This window comes from Capra hircus, chromosome 6, assembly GCF_001704415.2.
Source record: "Capra hircus breed San Clemente chromosome 6, ASM170441v1, whole genome shotgun sequence".
In the NCBI taxonomy this organism is placed as follows: domain Eukaryota; kingdom Metazoa; phylum Chordata; class Mammalia; order Artiodactyla; family Bovidae; genus Capra; species Capra hircus.
In genome coordinates, this window is record NC_030813.1 from 36595809 (window position 1) to 36618713 (window position 22905).

At 40.1% G+C, this 22905-nt stretch overlaps 1 protein-coding gene across 1 annotated transcript in view; it reads right to left on the reverse strand.

The window, feature by feature from the left end:
• Positions 1 to 22905, reverse strand: part of HERC3 (HECT and RLD domain containing E3 ubiquitin protein ligase 3) — a 139315-nt gene that overhangs the window by 24696 nt on the left and 91714 nt on the right. The window contains exons 19-23 of the mRNA XM_005681443.3: positions 21952 to 22122; positions 19930 to 20073; positions 18521 to 18687; positions 16082 to 16148; positions 14674 to 14756 (exon numbers count right to left, since the gene is read on the reverse strand). Of these exons, the coding sequence (XP_005681500.1) occupies positions 14674 to 14756; positions 16082 to 16148; positions 18521 to 18687; positions 19930 to 20073; positions 21952 to 22122 (632 nt within the window). The remainder of the gene's footprint in view (positions 1 to 14673; positions 14757 to 16081; positions 16149 to 18520; positions 18688 to 19929; positions 20074 to 21951; positions 22123 to 22905) is intronic.

The window sequence follows — 22905 nt, forward strand, 5'->3', positions numbered from 1 at the left end:
ATTCAGTCCTCTCCTAAGTTACAAAAGGGGAGAAAATACATTATATTCTTATGATTTTTTTCATTATATTCTTATGATTTTATTGTTTAAGAATGTGGCCTTTCATTCATAAACAAGTAAATTCAATAAAAGGTCTTCTTCCTCAATATAAAAATGAGTTTGATTTCCTCCCAGAAAGAATAAAAGACATTATGCATATAAAGGCTATTTCAACTTTATATCTGGACATTCTAAATTAAGTATAAAATTGAAAGTGAAAAAAAAAAAAAAAGGAAAGTGACTCCCCCCAAATTTTAAACACACAGATGTGGTTTTTTTTTTTCATTTCCCTTAAGGGTTAAAATTATTCAGAAGTAACATTAGACAGATTTACCTTAGGAAATGGAAGGAAGCTCTGACCTGTTGCTAATTGCAATAGTTGAGTAAAACCTTAATGTAACAATCTTCCTTAGCATCAAGACAACAAAAAGAGAAAATCAAAATAATTTATTATAGAAGAAGTAAATGATAATCATACCCATCTGGAACAGAAGCAAAAAAAAAAAAAAACCTAAAAGTTCAATATTCATTCTTTATCCCTAGGAATAAAAGACTTGTTTTTCTAGGTCCTACAAAAACAAAAATGAGTGAAACAAATAAGGTGTGTAATTAGTGGGGAAAATAAAAAATTTTGGAAGGGATGTGATTTTATATAGAAAGCCCAAGAGAATCAGTTGAAAGCTATCACATTCACTAAGTTTGAGGAACTGATCAGTTACCAGATAAATATATAAAAACCATTAATTATTTCTAGGCACTTTAATAATGGTAAAAATACATGCAAATGGCTCTCATGGTATATAAAATATATTTATAAAAACCTCAAAAATGTATGCAACCTATGAAAAGAAAAAAAATAGAATATCACAAAGAAATGTAAAACAGGCCTTTGGAAGGTAAGACTGAATATCACAAAAGTGTCAATTCTTCCCATATCAACATTTTATTTACTACACTTCAAATCAAAACCCAAACTGTATCTAGAACCATATAACTACCCTAATCTTCACCTAATTGTTTACTAATATGGAAACAAGATTTTTTATCTTAAACTACGGACTCAAAATTTTAAATGGAAGAAAATATATTATTACGCATTTATCAATTACTGGACAGGGAAAGGTTAAGTCTAGAGGGATTTAAGACCGAAAGAAATAATCAACAGACATGACAACACAAAAATTAAGAGGTTATAAACATTTTTAAAGACTTCACATTTTTAAAAGCAAGCAGCAAACGGAATAAAATGTGCAATAAAGTACAAATACAAAAAAAAAGAGTTCATATAAATCATATGAAAATCATTTTGTCTTAATAGCGAAATATATAAAGGATGTCAGCAGACTACTTTAAAAAAGGGAAATACTGCAATCCTGTTCAGGGCAGCAAGACACATCCTGAAAGGACAGTACTAAGTGGTCCAGGCCTCCAGCAAGTTCTGGATCTTTCTTTCACTTATACATACAACTTCAGCTATGGGGTTTTCTAGCTACCATTCATACCACTGCTGGCCACTTTTCTCAGGATATCGGCACATATGTGATGCCCTTCATAATGTCAAGCAATTTCCACCATTTCCTAACTGGCTTGATCTTTCCCCTCTGTTTCCTGAACTGCTTATTTGATAGTTCCTCAGGCAGCCATAAAACTTGCATGTTAATATGTAGCAGAATACCCTCTTTAAGGCAGGTCAAACGCTCTCACTCATAAACCACTTTTAATCCATTATAGACCCAAATTAGTAAGCGACACAGAACATAACTGGCAAAAAGAAAGCCAGCGTGCATTACGCATTCAACTCAGTCTCTATGAGCATTATGTAGAAGACGGCAGCAGGCTGACGCTCACAGCCCACGCACAGTACAGCAGCTCTCCCGGACTCAGAGTTTACCATCAAGCACACACAGACACTTTTGCACGTGCATACACATGAACACAAACATTTTTTTTATTGACACGAAAGTCACAAAACAATTAGTCATTTAAAATGAAAAATTAGGTGGCATTTAATTCATTAAAATGTTGAGCAATGATCACGTCTACCTAATTCACTTTTTTTAAGAAAAAATATTTTAAAGGCAAACATCAGAAAAATGGAACAATGCTATGTAGAATATGTAAAGTAGCTTATATATGGGAGAAATATAAAATTTTACAAGTGAAGTCAAGTTTCTTATTAGACTAGATTTTTTTAAAAAAGAACACTCAGTATTTTTAAGGATTAGATGAAATCCTAGTACTCTCATACATTGATGATGATGTATAAGTTGGTATAATTCATAAGCAAAATCAATTTAGCAAAAATAGCCACAGGTTCAAAGTGATATACACTAATTCCATTTCACCCTTGGGACCTTATCATTAAAGAGCAATTTTAAAAACAAAGTTTTATACTTAAGATGTCTGATACAGTCTTATTAAAAATGAAGGAAGGGGAAGAGAAAGAAATAAAGGGAAGGAAAAAAACACAGAAACAAGCCAGGCACTCAAAAGGGAAAGTAGGGAAAACACACATTCACATAGCAGGCTGTGCAGTCATTATTAAGACTGTCCATGAGGGCTTTTGGAGAAGGCAATGGCACCCCACTCCAGTACTCTTGCTTGAAAAATCCCATGCACGGGGGAGCCTGGTGGGCTGCAGTCCATGGAGTCGCCAAGAGTCGGACACGACTGAGCGAATTCACTTTCACTTTTCACTTTCATGCACTGGAGAAGGAAATGGCAACCTACTCCAGTATTCTTGCCTGGAGAATCCCAGGGACGGCGGAGCCAGATGGGCTGCCATCTACGGGGTCACACAGAGTCGGACACGACTGAGGTGACTTAGCAGCAGCAGTAGCAGCAGCATGAGTGCTTTATAATAAATTTATAGATATAAGCATTATCTCAACCTAAGTTAAAAAATTCAGACATACAATTTTATACATATATTGTATGTTTTCAACTATGCCAACTTTGTGTTTAAAAAATTGCATAGTCTGTCTGAACTGAAAACAGCAAACTCTTCAAGTTAGTTATCTTCAAGGGATGAAGGGACACAGGGACCCTGAAACTCTGGTCTTGGCCTCTTAGTGGCAATGTGCTGAGAGCCTAAGCTCTCACTCAAACAAAATGGCTCTGAATCTTGGCTCTGGTTTTTCAACTCTGGACTTCTAACCATGTAAACCTGAGCAAGTAACTTATACCTCTCCACGCCTCAGTTTCTTCAATTATGGGAAGCACTCGAGAAATGTGACTAGCATTTTAATTATCTGCTATTCCTGTAGCAGCCCAGCACAAGCACCATGCAGATCTTAAAGATCGCACCTCCCATAGACTATCTCAAGAGATCAAGTGAAGTCTCAGCATTCCTAACTTGACTTGATCTTAAGGATCTAGAAGTGTTTGTCATGTGTGGGTTTTATTTTCACATTCCTTTATGGAATCTAGGTGCCTTTTGAACTGTGGTGTTGGAGACGACTTCTGAGAGTCCCTTGGACTACAAGGAGGTTATATATGATGGTGAAAGATTAATCATTTCCTTTTGACTGTTACATGCCATAATCTTGTCACTGGGTATTTTCATAAATTAGTCTAAGAAAATGAAGTGAAAGAACCAAAAGAATAACAACTGCTGTATTTTTAACTTGAGACCTGATGCTGGGTCTTTTCCAATGAGTCAGCTCTTCACATCAGGTGGCCAAAGTATTGGAGATTCAGCTTCAACATCAGTCCTTACACCGACTCGATGGACATGAGAGTTTGGGTAAACTCTGGAAGTTGGTGATGGACAGGGAGGCCTGGCGTGCTGCGGTTCATGGGGTCGCAAAGAGTCGGACACGACTGAGCAACTGAACTGACTGACTGACTGACTGGAGCACTTACCTTAGAATGACATGTGGGTTGGTTTCTTAATTGATGGTAATAAACACCATGTTACAAAGTATGAGAAATACTTAAGTCATGTGGTACAGTATTATCCAGATGTGACTACCAGTTGCAGCAAGATTTAGCTAAGATGCCAGCGATCACCAGCAATCACCCAAGGGTGTTCTTTTACCTGGATGCTTGTAATTCATTTGTCTGTCTATAGCTCTTGTCAAAGTAAAGAGAGCAATTTTAAGACCAAATGGAATGTTATAAATTATGGATACAGAATTGGTATCCTTCTGTCATTTTCCTCCAGGGCAGTGGTGACAGCAAATATCTTACTGTTAGCTCAATAAAAACAGCTTCAATGCCAGCAGCATCTCTATATACAACTGCTCAAGTTAAAAATACAGCAGGTGTTATTCTTTTGGTTCTTTCACTTCATTTTCTTAGACTAATTTATGAAAATACCCAGTGACCAGATTATGGCATGTAACAGTCAAAAGGAAATGATTAATCTTTCACCATCATATACAACTTTTCTTTCCAGGATCTCAACATGCTTTGATGATAACACTTCTACTCTTCACAACATTAACTGAAAATTGCTCAGTCGTGTCCGACTCTTTGCGACCCCATGAATCACAGCACGCCAGGCCTCCCTGTCCATCACCATCTTCCGGAGTTCACTCAGACTCACGTCCATCAAGTCCGTGATGCCATCCAGCCATCTCATCCTCAGTCGTCCCCTTCTCCTCCTGCCCCCAATCCCTCCCAGCATCAGAGTCTTTTCCAATGAGTCAACTCTTCACATGAGGTGGCCAAAGTATTGGAGCTTCAGCTTCAGCATCATTCCTTCCAAAGAAATCACAGGGTTAATTTCCTTCAGAATGGACTGGTTGGATCTCCTTGCAGTCCAAGGGACTCTCAAGAGTCTTCTCCAACACCACAGTTCAAAAGTATCAATTCTTCGGCGCTCAGCCTTCTTCACAGTCCAACTCCCACATCCATACATGACCACAGGAAAAACCATAGCCTTGACTAGACAGACCTTAGTCGGCAAAGTAATGTCTCTGCTTTTGAATATACTCTCTAGGTTGGTCATAACTTTTCTTCCAAGGAGTAAGCATCTTTTAATTTCACGGCTGCAGTCACCATCTGCAGTGATTTTGAAGCCCAAAAAAATAAAGTCTGACACTGTTTCCACTGTTTCCCCATCTATTTCCCATGAAGTGATGGGACCAGATGCCATGATCTTCGTTTTCTGAATGTTGAGCTTTAAGCCAACTTTTTCACTCTCCTCTTTCACTTTCATCAAGAGGCTTTTTAGTTTCTCTTCACGTTCTGCCATAAGGGTGGTGTCATCTGCATATCTGAGGTTATTGATATTTCTCCCGGCAATCTTGATTCCAGCTTGTGTTTCTTTCAGTCCAGCGCTTCTCATAATGTACTCTGCATAGAAGTTAAATAAGCAGGGTGACAATATACAGCCTTGACGTACTCCTTTTCCTATTTGGAACCAGTCTGTTGTTCCATGTCCAGTTCTAACTGTTGCTTCCTAACCTGCATACAGATTTCTCAAGAGGCAGGTTAGGTGGTCTGGTATTACCATCTCTTGAAGAGTTTTCCACAGTTTATTGTGATCCACACACTCAAAGGCTTTGGCATAGTCAATAAAGCAGAAATAGATGTTTTTCTGGAACTCTCTTGCTTTTTCCATAATCCAGCAGATGTTGGCAATTTGATCTCTGGTTCCTCTGCCTTTTCTAAAACCAGCTTGAACATCAGGGAGTTCACGGTTCACGTATTGCTGAAGCCTGGCTTGGAGAATTTTGAGCATGACTTTACTAGCATGTGAGATAAGTGCAATTGTGCGGTAGTTTGAGCATTCTTTGGCATTGCCTTTCTTTGGAACTGGAATGAAAACTGACCTTTTCCAATCCTGTGGCCACTGCTGAGTTTTCCAAATTTGCTGACATATTGCGTGCAGCACTTTCACAGCATCATCTTTCAGGATTTGAAACAGCTCAACTGGAATTCCATCACCTCCACTAGCTTTGTTCATATTGATGCTTTCTAAGGCCCAGTTGACTTCACATTCCAAGATGTCTGGCTCTAGATTAGTGATCACATAATTAGTGATCATCATGATTATGTGGGTTGTGAAGATCTTTTCTGTACAGTTCTTCCATGTATTCTTGCCACCTCTTCTTAATATCTTCTGCTTCTGTTAGGTCCAGACCATTTCTGTCCTTTATCGAGCCCATCTTTGCATGAAATGATCCCTTGGTATCTCTAATTTTCTTGACGAGATCTCTAGTCTTTCCCATTCTGTTCTTTTCCTCTATTTCTTCGCATTGATCGCTGAAGAAGGCTTTCTTATCTCTTCTTGTTACTCTTTGGAACTCGGCATTCAGATGTTTATATCTTTCCTTTTCGCCTCTCTTCTTTTCATAGCTATTTGTAAGGCCTCCCCAGACAGCCATTTTGCTTTTTTGCATTTCTTTTCCATGGGGATGGTCTTGATCCCTGTCTCCTGTACAATGTCACGAACCTCATTCCATAGTTCATCAGGCACTCTATCTATCAGATCTAGGCCCTGAAATCTATTTCTCACTTCCACTGTATAATCATAAGGGATTTGATTTAGGTCATACCTGAATGATCTAGCGGTTTTCCCTACTTTCTTCAATTTGAGTCTGAATTTGGTAATAAGGAGTTCATGATCTGAGCCACAGTCAGCTCCTGGTCTTGTTTTTGTTGACTGTATAGAGCTTCTCCATCTTTGGCTGCAAAGAATATAATCAATCTGATTTCGGTGTTGACCATCTGGTGATGCCCACTTGTAGAGTCTTCTCTTGTGTTGTTGGAAGAGGGTGTTTGCTATGACCAGTGCATTTTCTTGGCAAAACTGTATTAGTCTTTGCCCTGCTTCATTCCGCATTCCAAGGCCAAATTTGCCTGAAGTAGAAACACCTACTCCAGGTGTTTCTTGACTTCCTACTTTTGCATTCCAGTCCCCCATAATGAAAAGGACATCTTTTTTGGGTGTTAGTTCTAAAAGGTCTTGTAGGTCTTCATAAAACTGTTCAACTTCAGCTTCTTCAGTGTTACTGGTTGGGGCATAGACTTGGGTAACTGTGATATTGAATGGTTTGCCTTGGAGACGAACAGAGATCATTCTGTCATTTTTGAGATTGCATCCAAGTACTGCATTTCGGACTCTTTTGTTGACCATGATGGCTACTCCATTTCTTCTGAGGGATTCGTGCCCGCAGTAGTAGATATAATGGTCATCTGAATTAAATTCACCCATTCCAGTCCATTTTAGTTTGCTGATTCCTAGAATGTCGACGTTCACTCTTACCATCTCGTTTGACCACTTCCAATTTGCCTTGATTCAAGGACCTGACATTCCAGGTTCCTATGCAATATTGCTCTTTACAGCATCAGATCTTGCTTCTATCACCAGTCACATCCACAGCTGGGTACTGTTTTTGCTTTGGCTCCATCCCTTCATTCTTTCTGGAGTTATTTCTCCACTGATCTCCAGTAGCATATTGGGCACCTAATGACCTAGGGAGTTCCTCTTTTGGTATCCTATTGTTTTGCCTTTTCATACTGTTCATCGGGTTCTCAAGGCAAGAATACTGAAGTGGTTTGCCATGCCCTTCTCCAGTGGACCACATTCTGTCTAGTCCATGGAAGTCTCCAGGCCAGAATACTGGAGTGGGCAGCCTTTCCCTTCTCTGGGGATCTTCCCTATCCAGGAATCGAACTGGGGTCTCCTGCATTGCAGTCGGATTCTTTACCAACTGAGCTATGAGGGAAACTCCTCACAACATTAAAGATAAAGGGGAAAAACAATCAAACAAACACTAATTCACGTCTTTTTCTGTCTGTCCCTGGCTATGACAGCAATATTAATAATGTGGCAATGACCACACTACGTTTTCAGAAGTCTATCCAACAGGTAACTGTGACAGCAAGAGGGTCGGCCTCCTGACATCAAGTACAGAGTCATGGACGGTAGTGCCTAAAGCAGTGTGGATGACCTCACCGTGTGCTCAGTGAGTGTTAGCAACCCAGAAAAGCAAAAAGCCAAACTTCCACCTAACACAGAAGCTATTCCCTATTCTAATTTCAAACACAGTGTCTTGGCAATAAAAATAGGAATCCCCCTCTGCCTGGCATTATTTGAAACAACAGCACATTTTACAACACAAAGATTTAAAAACTTTTTTAGAAAGAGAGAAGCTATTTTTTTTTTTAATAAAGTCATGGTAACAGAAGAATGGAGTTTTGTAATATAAGTAAAAGAATAATGTAGGTCCCCTTATTACTCCCTTGAAGTTATGTACTCTTGTTTCTTTTAAGGAACCTGTGTGTCATAAGAACATCCTAACGGAAAATGTTTTGTAGAAGCAGCCCTGAAGTTAAATAGGGGCAAACAACCACAAAGAAGGAGAAAAGGAACCCACTGACTTTAAACGAAAGCACACTCTCTGCACTGATTCTGAGGACCAATCATGGGATGAGCAATGTCCAGGAGTGAGTGTATGTCAGTGTGTGGTCAGGACACTCAAGAACCCCTCCTCAAACTGTGCCTGCTTCACCCACACCCTACTCATATAACTGACCTTCCACATACTTGTCCCAGGCCCCAGCTCATGACTAAGTCAGAACATCTCCACTAAGATAGCTTATCAAAGTGGTGTTGAGGGGCATGCTTCCCCCTTGCTGGTTTCCCTGATAACCAAGAGCCAACCTCACATCAATTCCCCTGATTACTGGTGTCCACCTCCCCATTTTCCCCAGTAGCAGAGATGGTCGCCACGTCCTGCCTGCTATCTACCACACAAGGTGGTGTATCACTCCAGGACCTTGCTTCACACATGTAAGAACCCGCATCCATTAAACCACTGACGTCTCTGTTGCTGGCTCTGGATTTTTTCCTTCAGTCTCAAGACTGGGCTTGTAGGCCTGCAGGGCCTTTTGCCCAACTGTCAGCAAAAGATACAAATGGTGGAAAAGGAAAAAAAGACGAAGAAAGAAAGTGTGGCACAGACCCACTTCTATCATGAGACTCTTTTGCTTGCAAACTTTACTGAGCATCTTTCTCTTTTTATTACATTCTTGTCTCCGTTTTCTAGTATCCAGATCTTAGCAGTCCTCCCAAGAGCTCTACCCATATCCATCCCCCCCCAGATGCCTCTGTCCATGTGGATTTCTCTGAACCCCTTTCGATTCAATTAATTAATTAATTTTGTCTTCATATTTCATTTATGGTTGCAAATGAGAACAGCTTAATACCCTAAACAAACTGGGTTATATTTCAGTATTCCTGCACAGATTGTGTCTCAACTATTAGGTCAATTCAATTGCTGATTCAAAGAAATACCTACTGAATAAGGAGACAGTGTGAGTGAGAGAAAGCAAAGAGACAGAAAGAAAAAAACTCAGACCCACAAAGAGAAAGAGAACAAAACAGGCAGAGACAAAAAGTCTCTAGGAGAAACAATTTTATAAAGATACGAAAAAAGAGGGTTAAGTCCCAATACCTGCCTCCTCTGCAGACTACATCACAAATTGCCTATGCCCACACAAGAACACTCTTTCCCCAACACACAGTGCATTCAGAAGACTCACTAGAAAGTGAAGAAATTCTGAATGTGCCCTTCCTCAGGTTGCTTGCCTAGCCTACTGTTAGCTCATAACAAATGATGTGCACACTATATTGTCTGAAACCTGATGCAAAAGCTCAGACATCCTTTGAAAAGTCTAAAAGCTATAGATGTATCTACATATGTAAATATATATATGTTATAAAGTGATCACCAAAACCAGGAAGGAAGAAGAACTGTTACAGAGAAGAACCAAGTCTGACTCCATGTTGAAACTGTTTCTTTGACTTGTTTTTTGTTGCTGTTGCTGTCATAATCATATATAGTGGCCTGCCTCAAAGGACCCTGCCACTCTGTGAAACTCTTTATTCAGTTCATAGAAAGATAATCTGACCCTGCCCACTTGCGAATGACTGCCAAAAAAAAAAAAGAACAGGGAGTGAGAGAGAGAAGGCACTGGCAACCCACTCCAGTGTTCTTGCCTGGAGAATCCCAGGGACAGCGGAGCCTGGTGGGCTGCCGTCTCTGGGGTCACACAGAGTCAGACACAACTGAAGCAACCTAGCAGCAGCGAAAGAGAGAGAAAGAAGAGATTCAAAGGCTGCCCCTTCCAAAGGCTGGCCCTTCCCAGAAATGTTTTGCAAGACTGAAGACCCTTTTCACTTTACTTCCTCATTGCCTCTCCCACTCTATATTCTTGCCTTTTGACTTTAGTTCCTCATTGCTTCTCGCTGGTTCTATAAAAGAACCTGAGATCCAGACCCCAACAAGACAGTTATTTTGAGACATAGTCTGCCATCTTCTCTGTCAGCCAGCTTTCCAAATAAAGTTGTATTCCTTTTCTCAACACCTCATCTCTCGGATTCACGGGTTTGTTGTTCAGTGAGCAGAGTACTTGGACTCAGTAACAAGATTACCTGGACCCAAAAGCCACTTTATCAGTTCAGTTCAGTTGCTCAGTTATGTCTGACCTTTTGTGACCCCATGGAATGCAGCACGCCCGGATTCCCTGTCCTTCACCAAATCCGGGAGCTTGCTCAAACTCGTCTTCATTGAGTAGGTGATGCCATCCAGCCATCTTTTCCTCTGCTATCCCCTTCTCCTCCTGCCTTCAATCTTTTCCAGCATCAACACCTTCTCCAATGAGTCAGTTCTTCACATTAGGTGGCCAGAGTTTGGAGCTTCAGCATCAGTCCTTTCAATGAATATTCAGGACTGATTTCCTTTAGGATTGACTGGTTTGATCTCTTGCTGTCCAAGGAACTCTCAAGAGTCTTCTCCAACACCAAAGTTCAAAAGCATCAATTCTTTGGCATTCAGCATTTTTTATGGTCCAACTCTAATATCTATACATGACTACTAGAAAAAACCATAGCTTTGTCGGCAAAGTAATGTCTATGATTTTTAATATGCTGTCTAGGTTTGTCATAGCTTTTCTTCCAAGGAGCAAGCTTCTTTTAATTTCATGGCTGCAGTCACCATCTGCAGTGATTTTTGGAGCCCAGAAAAATAAAGACTGTCACTGTTATTCTGCTTTTCCTGCCCTTTAGCCACTTTATGATCTGCCGTAAATTTCCCAATTTTAAAAATACTATCAGATGCTATGGAATAATACTGTTTTCATTAAACAAATCATTAGCAGTTGATAAAAGTACCAATGTTCTACAGATAAAGAAGGGACAGTGCTTTTAGCTTTGAAACATTCTTATCAAGTAAGAGTTTCAAATGAAACACCTGCTGCAGAGAAGAAATAATTCGACTCCATGTTGGAACTGTTTCTTTGAGTTGCTTTTTCTTGCAGTTATAATCATACTCAATGGCCTGTCTCAAAGAACCCTGCTACTCTGTTAAATTCCAGTGCCTTTGCTCAGCTCATAAGGAGATAATCTGACCTGCCCATCTGTGAATGACGACAAAAAAGAAGAGACTAACACATTCCACTGATGCTTTTGAACTGTGGTTCTGGAGAAGACTCTTGAGAGTCCCTTGGACAGCAAGATCAAACCAGTCAATCCTAAAGAAAATCAGTTCTGAATATTCACTGGAAGGAGTGATTATGAAGCTGTAGCTCCAATACTTTGGCCACCTGATGCCAAGGGCTGACTCATTAGAAAAGACCCTAATGCTAGGAAAGACTGAAGGTAGGAGAAGAAGGAAACGACAGAGGATGAGATGGTTGGATGGCATCACCGACTCAATGGACATGGGTTTGAGCAAACCCCAGGAGATGGTGAAGGACAGGGAAGCACCGTGTGCCGCAGTCCCTGGGGTCACAGAGAGTCGGACAGGATGAGCAATGAGCAACTGAACCGAACACACCCCTTCCAAAGGCTGGCCCTTCCCGGAGATGTTTGGCAAAACCAAAGACCCTTTTTCACTTTACTTCCTCACTGCTTCTCTCTCTCTATTCTGCCTTTTGACTTTAGTTCCTCATTGCTTCTCCCTTCAGTTCTATAAAAGAACCTGACATCTAGGCCCTGACAAGATGGTTATTTTGAGACATCAGTCTGCAATCTTCTCCGTCAGCCAGCTTTCCAAATAAAGTCATATTCCTTGCCTCAGCACCTTGTTTCTAAGATTCACTGGCCTTGCATGCAGTGAACAGAGCGAGCTTGAACTTGGTAACACACCTACTTGAGACAAGATTAGCCTCTATACTAGGTTCCCAGAGTCAAAATCACCTGAAGCCATTTTTGTTGGGTCCTTCGCAACTTCTGCATTATTTCAGTTAACTCTGGTATTACAGCTCACACTTTCCCCAAAGCTGACGCTTCCTGGGTAGTCTGGAAGGTTTACATGACAAAAAAGATTACTGAATGCTACATTAGATCACCCTGGCTTCTCGCTATCTTTTAAAATGTAAAAGGATGGAAGAGGAGGCCTGTCAGTTTTTCTGTCACTCCTACTTTCACAAGAGAAGATTTATGAGAGGAAGCCAATATACATCACTTATATAGGATTTCTGTCTGCATCTTGCAACTAGGTACAGTAAGAAGCCAATTAAAACCCAAAGCTTTCATTTCCCAGCATACCCAAAACAGAATCCAGCTTCTCTACCTCTGTAACCTTTTTCCACAGCATCAACCCTTGCTTCCAGGCTTCCCTCACTCACACCCCTCCCAAGTGGAGACCACCATTCCCTCACCTTTCTGCAGGAAGATGAGAGACACCTACCTCGTCTTTCTGCACACCCACCACTTCTTCAAGTCAAGAAGTTTTGTCTCTACCCAATGTGTTAATGATCTTTAAGTCCTCATCACAGGAGTCTCCCTTCTGTTCTAATATACATAACTCTTCTAAGAACATGCATTTTCCCCCATCCTTGCTTTTTTGATTTCACCACGTTTTTCTTTGCATAGGCAACCTCAGATTCACTGGTGGTTAAGGCTGGCCTAAGTAAGTAAACAAACTACTGACAGTAAGACTTCTAATACAACAGATCAGTGAATATAAGAAAAAAAGCAGCACACTCACAGATACAAGGAACAAATCAGTGGTTACCAGTGAGGGTAGGGAGGGGGAACAACACAGGAGCTGGGGAGTGGGAGGCACAAACCACTGGGTGTAAGGTAGGCTCAAGGATGTGCTGTACAATATGGGGGATGTAGCCAATATTTTGTAATAACTGCAAATGCAAAGCAACCTTTAAAAGTTGTACTAAAATTTGAAATGCAAAAAAGAAAAAGGAAATATCCTACTTAGAAACTATGACTTGATTAAAAAAAAAAAAAAGGCTTCAAGACGTACATAAATCTTCAGCTCTAAACAAAATCACCTAGGTATCACACAGACATGTCAAAATCAACATTTATAAAATGAAACTCTTTTTTAAAAAAAAGGAACTCTTTTTCCTTTCCACCCTGCTCTACAGATTCTGTTTCCTGTTGTTCAAATTGGAAGCCTCAATACATGCATGTTATCGATACGTGCCCCTCTAGTAGGATCCACACATAATCAGGCATTAGCGCCTGTTCATTACATAATCGACACATAGCTGACTCTGCATCCCTGCTGCCCTCATTCTGGCCCTCACCACCTAACACCTGAGTTACCTCAGTAGTCTCCTATGGGTCTCCCCACATGCGGTCCATTTCCATATGGCCACCAGTTATCATTCTAAAACAGATCAACCATGTCCCACTCCAAAACCACTTAGGGTCTGACAAGTTTCACCCCAATACTATTGCACCCACCCTTAATCCACACACTGGGCCCCACCCAACAAGCACTCACCATTCTCTATCATGTGTTGAGTTGAGAGTCTGACTCACGTTATTCCCTGTGCCTGAAATGTTCTTCCCATTCACACTCTTCGATGGTGAGTGAAAGTGTTATGGCTTCTCCCTCTGATTCCATGGCACTTGTCCCATCACTTACCTATCACGTGCACCATAATCTACTGCAATTATTCATTACGCTGTCCCTTCCCAGTTAGTACTGAGGGTGAAAGTTACTTATTTCCTAAATCCAGCAACAGATTTGGCCCACAGCAGGCACTCAGTGTTTGCAAACTGAATTAATTAACATGCAGATGGCCAAAAACCTCACTCTAGTTCAAAAGCAAACAAAACTGAATTTTTTTCTCCTTCAAAGAGGTAACACAGAAAATCATACTAAAAAATCAGATGTACTTGAATTAATTTTCATGAGGCACAAAGAATTTAATTTAAAATCTACATTACAAATTCTTCATCAATAAAACCACCACCAATAATAGTAAGCATTTTTATAACATTCGGTTATTCAACACATATTTTTGGGGGCATTTTTATGCCAGTCACTCTGATGGATACTGGAAACCTTCTATAGATGTTGGGAGGTCCTTCATTCTAAAATGTCAAAATATTCTCCTATAAATTATCTCACTTAGTCTCCCATGAGGAAGGCAGAACGGTTATTTTGACCCCTACTGACAGGATAGGAAACCGAGATCAGGTAGTTTATGTGGTTGACCAGGGTCAAAGCCAGTAGGACAGAGATGCAGAACACACAGTTACCTTCCGATCCGAGGCCCACTGCCTCCTCCACTATTAAATCTGTAAACTTGCCCTAGCACTCTTATTCCCTCTGAAGAAGGGATGAATAGTTAACCTTAGTCTTGGTCTTAGTAAAAGTGTCGAGAAATGAAGTTACATGTGCACAGCCAAGGGTCAAGACTAACCTGTTCTCCTTGCACACTGCCACTTTGTCTCCTCCTGGTATCAGCTTCTTCTGTTCAATCACACCATAGCTTTCTCGACAAATCTATATTTAAGGGGGAATAAAGAAACGTTTCGATTTTGTTGACTACTTATCTTTCTAGACCCCAAATAACTGAGAAGCCTTAGGAACGAATGTAGCTTAATTACTACTTACATTACCGCAGAAGATTCTTGGGAGGAAAAAGAATCAGAGAACTTTATGGGATAGTTTTAAGATAGCGAGTTGCCAATAAACGCAATCAAAGAGAAAATACGAACTCTAGAAAATAAATTATATGTATAGGAGTAAAGGGGCTTCCCTGGTGGCTCGGTGGTTAAGAATCCACTTGCCAGCGCAGGAGACATGGGTTCAATCCCTGGGTTGGGAAGATCTCCTGGAGCAGGAAATGGCAAACCACTCCAGCACTCTTGCCTGGGAAACCCCATGGACAGAGGAGCCTGGAGGGCTACAGTCCACGGGGTCGCGAAGAGTTGGACACAACTTAGTGACTAAACAACAGCAGCAAACAGCAACATAGGAGTAAAGAGGAATAAAGCTTCAGTAATTTCCTCAAGTGTATAGATTAATCACTCATTTATTCATTTATTCAACACACTTACTGAACTCCAGTAATATTCAGGACACTTTGACTATCATATGATCCACCAATTCCATTTCTGAGTATATATCCGAAAAGAACAAAAATACTAATTCAAAAAGATACATGCACCCCAATGTTGAAAGCAACACTATTTACGATAGCCAAGGTATGGACACAATCCAAGTGTCCGTCAACAGATGAATGGCTTATGTACACAATGGAATACTACTCGGTCATCAAAAAGAAGGAAACTGTGCCATCTGCAGCAATATGGATGGACTTGAAGGGTATCATGCTAAGTGAAATAAGTCAGACCAAGGAAGACAAGTACTGTACGATGTCACCTATAGGTAGAATCTAAAAGACACAACACACTAGTGAATATAACAAAAAGAAGCAGACTCTCAGATTTAGAGAATAAACCAGTGGTTACCACTGGGGAAAGGAAGAGGGAAGGGACAATATACGGGTAGGGACTAAGACACAAACCATTAGGTATAAAATAAGCTATAAAGATATACTGTACAACACAGGAAATACAGCAAATACTTTATAATAACTATAAATGGAGTTTAACCTTTAAAAATTGTGAATCACTGTACTGTACACTTGTAACTAATATTCTACAACAACTATACATTGATGAAAAAAAGATACTATGACTAAAATAGTTTGGTTCAGAGAAGTCTCTGAATTTGTTCTTTGATTTGGAGAAAAATTATGCTAGTCATGACTTGTAAGCATGATAAAAGAGACAGCTACGGTCGTAAGTAAAGAAAATCCTTACCGTGAAGTTGAGACAGAAAGTCTCCTCAATATCTTCCCCGGGGTAATCTAACAGTTCTTGAAGACTCCTAATCACAGTGTGACAGAGAAAAGAAAAGAGGTACATCACACACGGCAATAGTGTTTCTATCCCAGTCACAACGTCCAGATTATCTGCAAGGAAATGCTACAAAAGAACATTCTTGAATGAACATAAATCTAGACTGAAAGTCACGTTAAACATATTTTGAAAAAAATGTCTTAAAGCAGTTGACTTGTAAGATGCTCACTAATTGTTCTGTTCCTACTGACAAACCTTACTGAATTTATGAAGAAAATCAGACAGCTTTGTATCTGACACACTTATGTCAACCCTAGTAAACTTTGGAAGTAGATAAGTGAGGAGATGATCCAGCAGTGGTCCTACAGATTGGCTTTATCTGTATGCATTAGAAGGATAATCCTCCCATCATAAAAAACAAGCTTCAAAGTCACTGTGTCCACTTAGGAATCTAGTCTTACTTGTTAATGCAAAGGGCTCTGTGTGCAAAGAACTCTATTAGCTGCCACACTGAAGAACACTGGAGCCTGTTTATGCCAGCAATGGTCGTATCGCAGCTGTCACGAGGATACATCCTTATAACTAGACTTCATTCACACTTCTTCAGTGAGCTCAGTGTCTGGCAGTTCCATAATGGGTTGCCCAGAAAGAAAATTTTTCGTGCAGAATTTAAGTCTTTTTTCACTTAACCAGCCAAAATCATTACTTCAAATATATCATTCTCAGCCAGGCTGGCAAAGAAAACAGCACACATTTCTGTCACTCTCAGTTACCAAAAAAGTAACCCTGCCTGGTCTCCTCTGCCATTTTTTAATATTCCTTCTAAATTTTCTTTACCTGTCTCTGTGCCTCGCTCCCCTGCCCCACATCCTTTGTGATTTCTCTGTACTGATGTCCTATACTGGTGGTATGACCATCTCCTCTCCAGAGAGCACCTTAGAGACTACCCTTTCTCCATCTCCATCTTAAAATCAGTATTCCTTCTCTATATTAAAAAAAGGGATGTTACCTCCTGCTGAAGTCAAAAGAACTGTCGTGTTTCCACAAAGCCAAGGATATGATATCTTTTTATAAATTAAATTTCACCTTATGCTACCTAAAATCAATACACAGAAACTCAAAAGGAGTGTTTTAGAGACAGAAAGAAAATGACTAAAAACATGTCTCTACTGTCCTGGAAAACAGAGTTACCATTTGACCTAGCAATTCTACTCCTAAACGAAAACTTCTATCTACACAAAAGTATGTAAAAATATCCATAACAGCACTATTGGTAACAGTCAAATGTAGAAACAACCCAAATGTCCATCAGCTGATGAATGGATAGACAAAGTTTGGTATATCCATACAATGAAATATAATTTGACAATAAAAAGAAATGAAACACTGATACACATTACAGCTCAGATGAACCTTGAAAACATGCTGTGTGAAGGAAGCCAGATACCGAAAACCAAATATTGTATGATTCCATTTATGCGAAATATTCAGAAGAGGCAAGTCTACAGAGACAGAAAGTAGATTAACGGTTGCCTAGGGCTCAGGGGATGAAGAAGTTGGGAATGTCGACTAAAGAATACCAGGTTTCTTTTTCAGGTGATGAAAACATCCTAAATTTGATGGAGTAAAGGCTGCAAAACTCTGTGGATACACTAAAAGTCACTGAATTATATACTCTAACTGGGTGAACTGTGCAGAATGCAAATTATATCCCAATTAAACTACTTTCTAACAAAGGCTCCATGAGATAACAGAAAAAATACATATACTGGTCTCTGCCCCCAGTACCTTAGCACAGCGCTCCCCAAATCCTTGTAAATTCCTCTGGGATGAGGGCAACAGAAACCCTTAACCTGTGGGATCCAACTCTATCTCCAGGTAGATGGTGTCAGAACTGAGATAAGTTGCAGGACACCCAGCTGGCATCATGCAGAATTACTTGGACATGTGGGCAAGAACCCCACACACATTTGGTGACCAGAAGTCCAGCACATGTGGTCACAGTGTGAAATTCAAGGAGACAGAGAAAACAGAAATACAAAAGGATGGGGAAATCTGCAACGTAAAAAAAAACCACAGGCTCTCTTTTCAGTACTTTCTCCCCTGCTATTTACGGACCATGACAAATCTCAAAGTCCTTATATTCTGTTCAGGATAAGAAAAGCAGAGATTGTTTGGATTCCTGGGCAGCTATGACTTCCCTTTTCCTTTCCCTCCTTCTGTCCCTAGAGTGACCCAGGAATTGTTTCAAGCCAGCAGCTGTGGACCCCCGTCTTAAGACAAAGCATACGCAGCACAATCGACTGAGAAACTCTAACTTATACCCGTGATGTTTTCAACCTTTAATCTCAGTGCCAAGAGCAGTTCTCCACGCCAGGCTCCCATCTTTCAGCTCTGTACCTTCCTTCCGTGGGTGACAATTCCTTCAAGTCTTCCAGGCCAGGCTTCACATTCAGTAGCTTCTTATAGAGAGCCAGTGGGAAGTGCAGGTCCACCACAGTGGAGTTGTAAATGGCGAGTCCGCAGGTTATGCCAATCAAGTGAAACCAGTTGTGCTCTACAAAACACTTTCAGCACATGTGCAAATGTGTTAAAAAGAAAAGCAGTGCTCGCACTCTCAAAACCATCTGTGATTTACCTTAAAATATTTTCAGAATGAAAGAATATAGATCTATAATATTGTTACCTTCTGAAACAGAGAAATATCCCTAACAAAAGTTTAACTGTGTATGTTTGTGAATGATATAAAAGAGGTTTAAAAAAAAGCTATCTCTAGAAATTACTAGAATACTGTTACAAAATTAATATATGCCCATTGTTGAACATAAACACGAGCACAAATACAGAGTAATGATCTGTTTTATAACAGTGATTTTTATTGGAGGTGGATGAGAACTGCAATATTTAGAATAAAATATTAAAAAACAAAAGTTCAACTGTCCCCCAAAGATGCAACGTAGACAAAGTTAAGCATTACAGCTCACCTATGATACAGCTTATCTTCATTTAGAGCACTGGTGTCCAACAGAACTTCCTGCAGTGATGGAAACATTCTATTCTGTTCTGTCCCAGATGTCAGCCACTGTGTGTGTCTACTGAGCACCTGAATGGTGGTTAGTACAACTGAGGGAATGTGAAATGCTCCAGGCAAGAATACTGGAGTGGGCTGCCATTCCCTTCTCCTGGGGATCTTCCCAACCCAGGAATCGAATCAAGGTCTCCTGCATTGCAGGTGGATTCTTTACCATCTGAGACACCAGGGAAGCGCAGTATTATTTAATTTAACTAAATAAAATTGAAATTTAAATAGCCACAAGAGGCTAATGGCAGGACAGTGCAGATATAGGGAGAGAAGTCTGGTAGAAAAAGAAATAAACTATAGTCTGCTTAAAACGGGAATGCCTTTTAAAACTTAGCTCTCCTACTGCATTTTCAAAAATAAACTGTGTACATCTGTGGGAGTATCCATGCACATACTATCGTTGTTATTAAAATAAGATATATTTGACAGTTATTTTTTATATGTCATAAAACCAATTTCTTTATCATACTCTTTTTACCCTTCGAGGATTTACAAAGCTTGGAGCTCACCTACTAGGAATGGAAATGGGACTGATGGGCAACAAAATGCAACTACGAGGTCTTGGTAACAGGTGAAACATGAAGACTGCATCCACTCTTTATACACACTAAATGATTATCTTTGTTAGAGCTCCCCTTTGCAAACGTCAGAAAGCTAGAGACTGGTCTGACAACAAAAAGGAAGTTTAGTTCAATCCATCTGTTGAATGATGACATTACTAACTTACCGTATCTGAAAACCATAAGAGATTTGAATCCTGGTAGTAGGTGAACATTCCATAGATGGGATTCAACAATTCTTTTAACAGTAAAAGAAAGAACTCCTTTGTGACGCCACCTGCATCCACTGCTTCTTCACCATCAAAAATGACCTTAAAATAATGAAAGTAGAATTAGTACTTCAGGGAAATCATTGTCATTTTCTGGTTTTTGGTTTTTTCACAAATTCTTTCCAAAGTCAGGACAAAGAAAGGAAGATGTAACAGAATACACTGCCGCAATCAAGCTGCAAGGTGTTAACTGTTGATTATTAACAAGACACTTAACAATCACACAGAATTTTACTGGGCACTTCAAGGGATATAGACAAAGTGAGAATTTTACCAGATGTCCACAGAAAGTTGACCATCAATTTGGGGCAGAGAGGCAAACATCAAAAACAAAAACCAATTCAAGAATACATTTTCAAAGAGTCAGATACACTGAGAGGTAAATGTTCTGGCACACAGAGAAAAGCAATGACTAACCTGAGTAAAGACAGAAGTCTCTCTCAGTAGGGGTCTTAAACTAACTGATGAATATGAAAGGGAAGAGAGTAGTTCAAGCAGATACATCTGTGAGGGGCTATAAAGAGACCCGTTACAGATCTATATGGAGCACGCTGGACCCAACCACAGTAACAACTACAGCAAACCAAAGGATGAGATTTATTAAGAGTTTTCTACATGCCAGCCACTTAAACTCTATTAACCTAATCCTCAGAATAGTCCTACACACAGAAATTACTATTATCATCCCCACTTTACTGGAAGGGCTCAGGCACAGAGCTAAAAATAAAAAGCACTTAAAAAAGCTTATCCTGGGAAATTCCCTGGCAGTCCAGTGGTTAAGACTCTGCACTTCCACTGCAGGGGCACAGGTTTGATACCTGATCAGGGAACTAAGATCCCACATGCCACATAGAGTGGCTAAAAAAGACTGTGCTCAAGGTTGCCTGGAGCAGGAGGAGAGTAGGATTCCGATTACATGGGTACCAGTAGAAGACTTAACTCAGACATGCTACCAAGCAAAAAGAGTCTCATCTGAATTAGTGACTGAAAACAAGCGGCAAAGAGAGCACCTTCTGTTTGCAATATAAAAAATCTATCCCAGAAGTTCTAGGGAGAACTCCCAGGCAGACTGATGGGACTGATGCTACCCACTGAAATTCTGAAAAGGATGACAGTATCATGGAAACCATCCGTTTCTTGTCTATTACATTTCAGGAGTTTACAACAGGATTGGAAACAGGAAAAGTCTTCTGAAGAGAAAGGTAAATGATCTAAAACTTCAATAATTCACTAAATATTTACTGACCAGCTGCTATGTTCCAAGCATTGTGCTAAACCCCAAGAATACATTAAATGGTAATACAAACATGCATAGTTTATGAGGAAAGACAATTTCTTAACCATTTCAGAGTACTAAAAAGGGCCTATCAGGACAGATGACCAGCTGCCCAGAAAATTTCACTACTTTTCTGTTTTCTTTTTTACCTCCTTTCTCTTAAATTTTTGACATCCAAAGACTTCCTAGATGCTGGCTTGGTAGTTTTACCTAATTGAAGCTTTAGCAGTGCTACTGTTTGCATGGTTTTGGTAGAGTGGGAACAGGTACACGGAAAAGAGCAGACAAAGAAGGTCCTCTGCTGCTGCTGCTGCCAAGTCGCTTCAGTCGTGTCTGACTCTGTGCGACCCCATAGACGGCAGCCCACCAGGCTGCCCCGTCCCTGGGATTCTCCAGGCAAGAACACTGGAGTGGGTTGCCATTTCCTTCTCCAATAATAATCCACTGGCATTTTTATCTGATGTCATGTTGAGATGGTCTCTTTGGTGACTGGACAGAAGGAGGTGAGCAAATTCTTGTAAAATGAATGAAAGAAATAATGAATGGCTGTACTCCGAGATTTTAGTAAGATCTTTGCTGCTTCATCTGACACTGTTTAAAGAAACCCAGGAAGGTTATTTAGATAAATATACTGAAGGGCTCACTTTGAGAGGCTTTTTCAAATCAATATCAGAATGAATGCTCAGCTCTCTTAGGGCATCTCCAACAAGGTTGCTCCTGCGAACATGAAGGACCAGGAAGGGGCTTCTGGCCAGCAGAGGCTCCAAGGTGAGCAGCATGAAGACGTTCTGCAGGTTGGCCCCATTGACCGCCACCTGGAACAGCACACCCAAGAACACAGTTATCACCCAAGAGTGCATCTGTAAGTGGAGATGGCTGTCAGCCGTGCCTTTGGACCACAGCTGGGTACAGGGCAGGGCAGACACGCTGCATCTCCACCTTGTTCTTTATTCTCCTAACTCTTCCAGTAGATTTTCTCAGTCATGTTTACAAAACGCACAAATCCTTCCAATAGGAACCCAAAGAGATTAACTCAAACACTTTATGAACCATATGATCCATAACTCATTCCAGGAAAATGATTTGGACTAAGCAGATTAAGACTGAAATGATATCTTAGTAGAAGAAAGTGACGATGGACAGTGGGTAAAAATGGTGACTTTCAAATTAGCAGGAAAAGAAACCCAAAAACCACTTGCTAAACAGCTTTACTTCTTTGAAAAATGTCCATTTTCTCTGGAAAAGCTTTAAATTGTCAATACGATGGCTATATCACTGTGAAAACAGATATATAGAGATAAATGTAAATAAGAGCTAGAGACAAAGTCAGAAAGATGGAGAGAGGGGGAGAGAGATGAATGAAGTTACATATCCACCAGCAGTAGGAATTGATAGGTTTGGATTGCTAGTTCACAAACATCTTTGCAGGCTTGCCAAAACCAATTATACTTTACAATAAAAACAAATTTAAATTAAACAAATCTCTCTAATTTAAGTTTTGGCTCAATAAAGAACTGCCAAGCTCCATTTAATAATCTATCAAGGGTCAGCAAACAATGGCCCATTGACTGAATCCAGCCTGCTGCCTGTTTTTATAC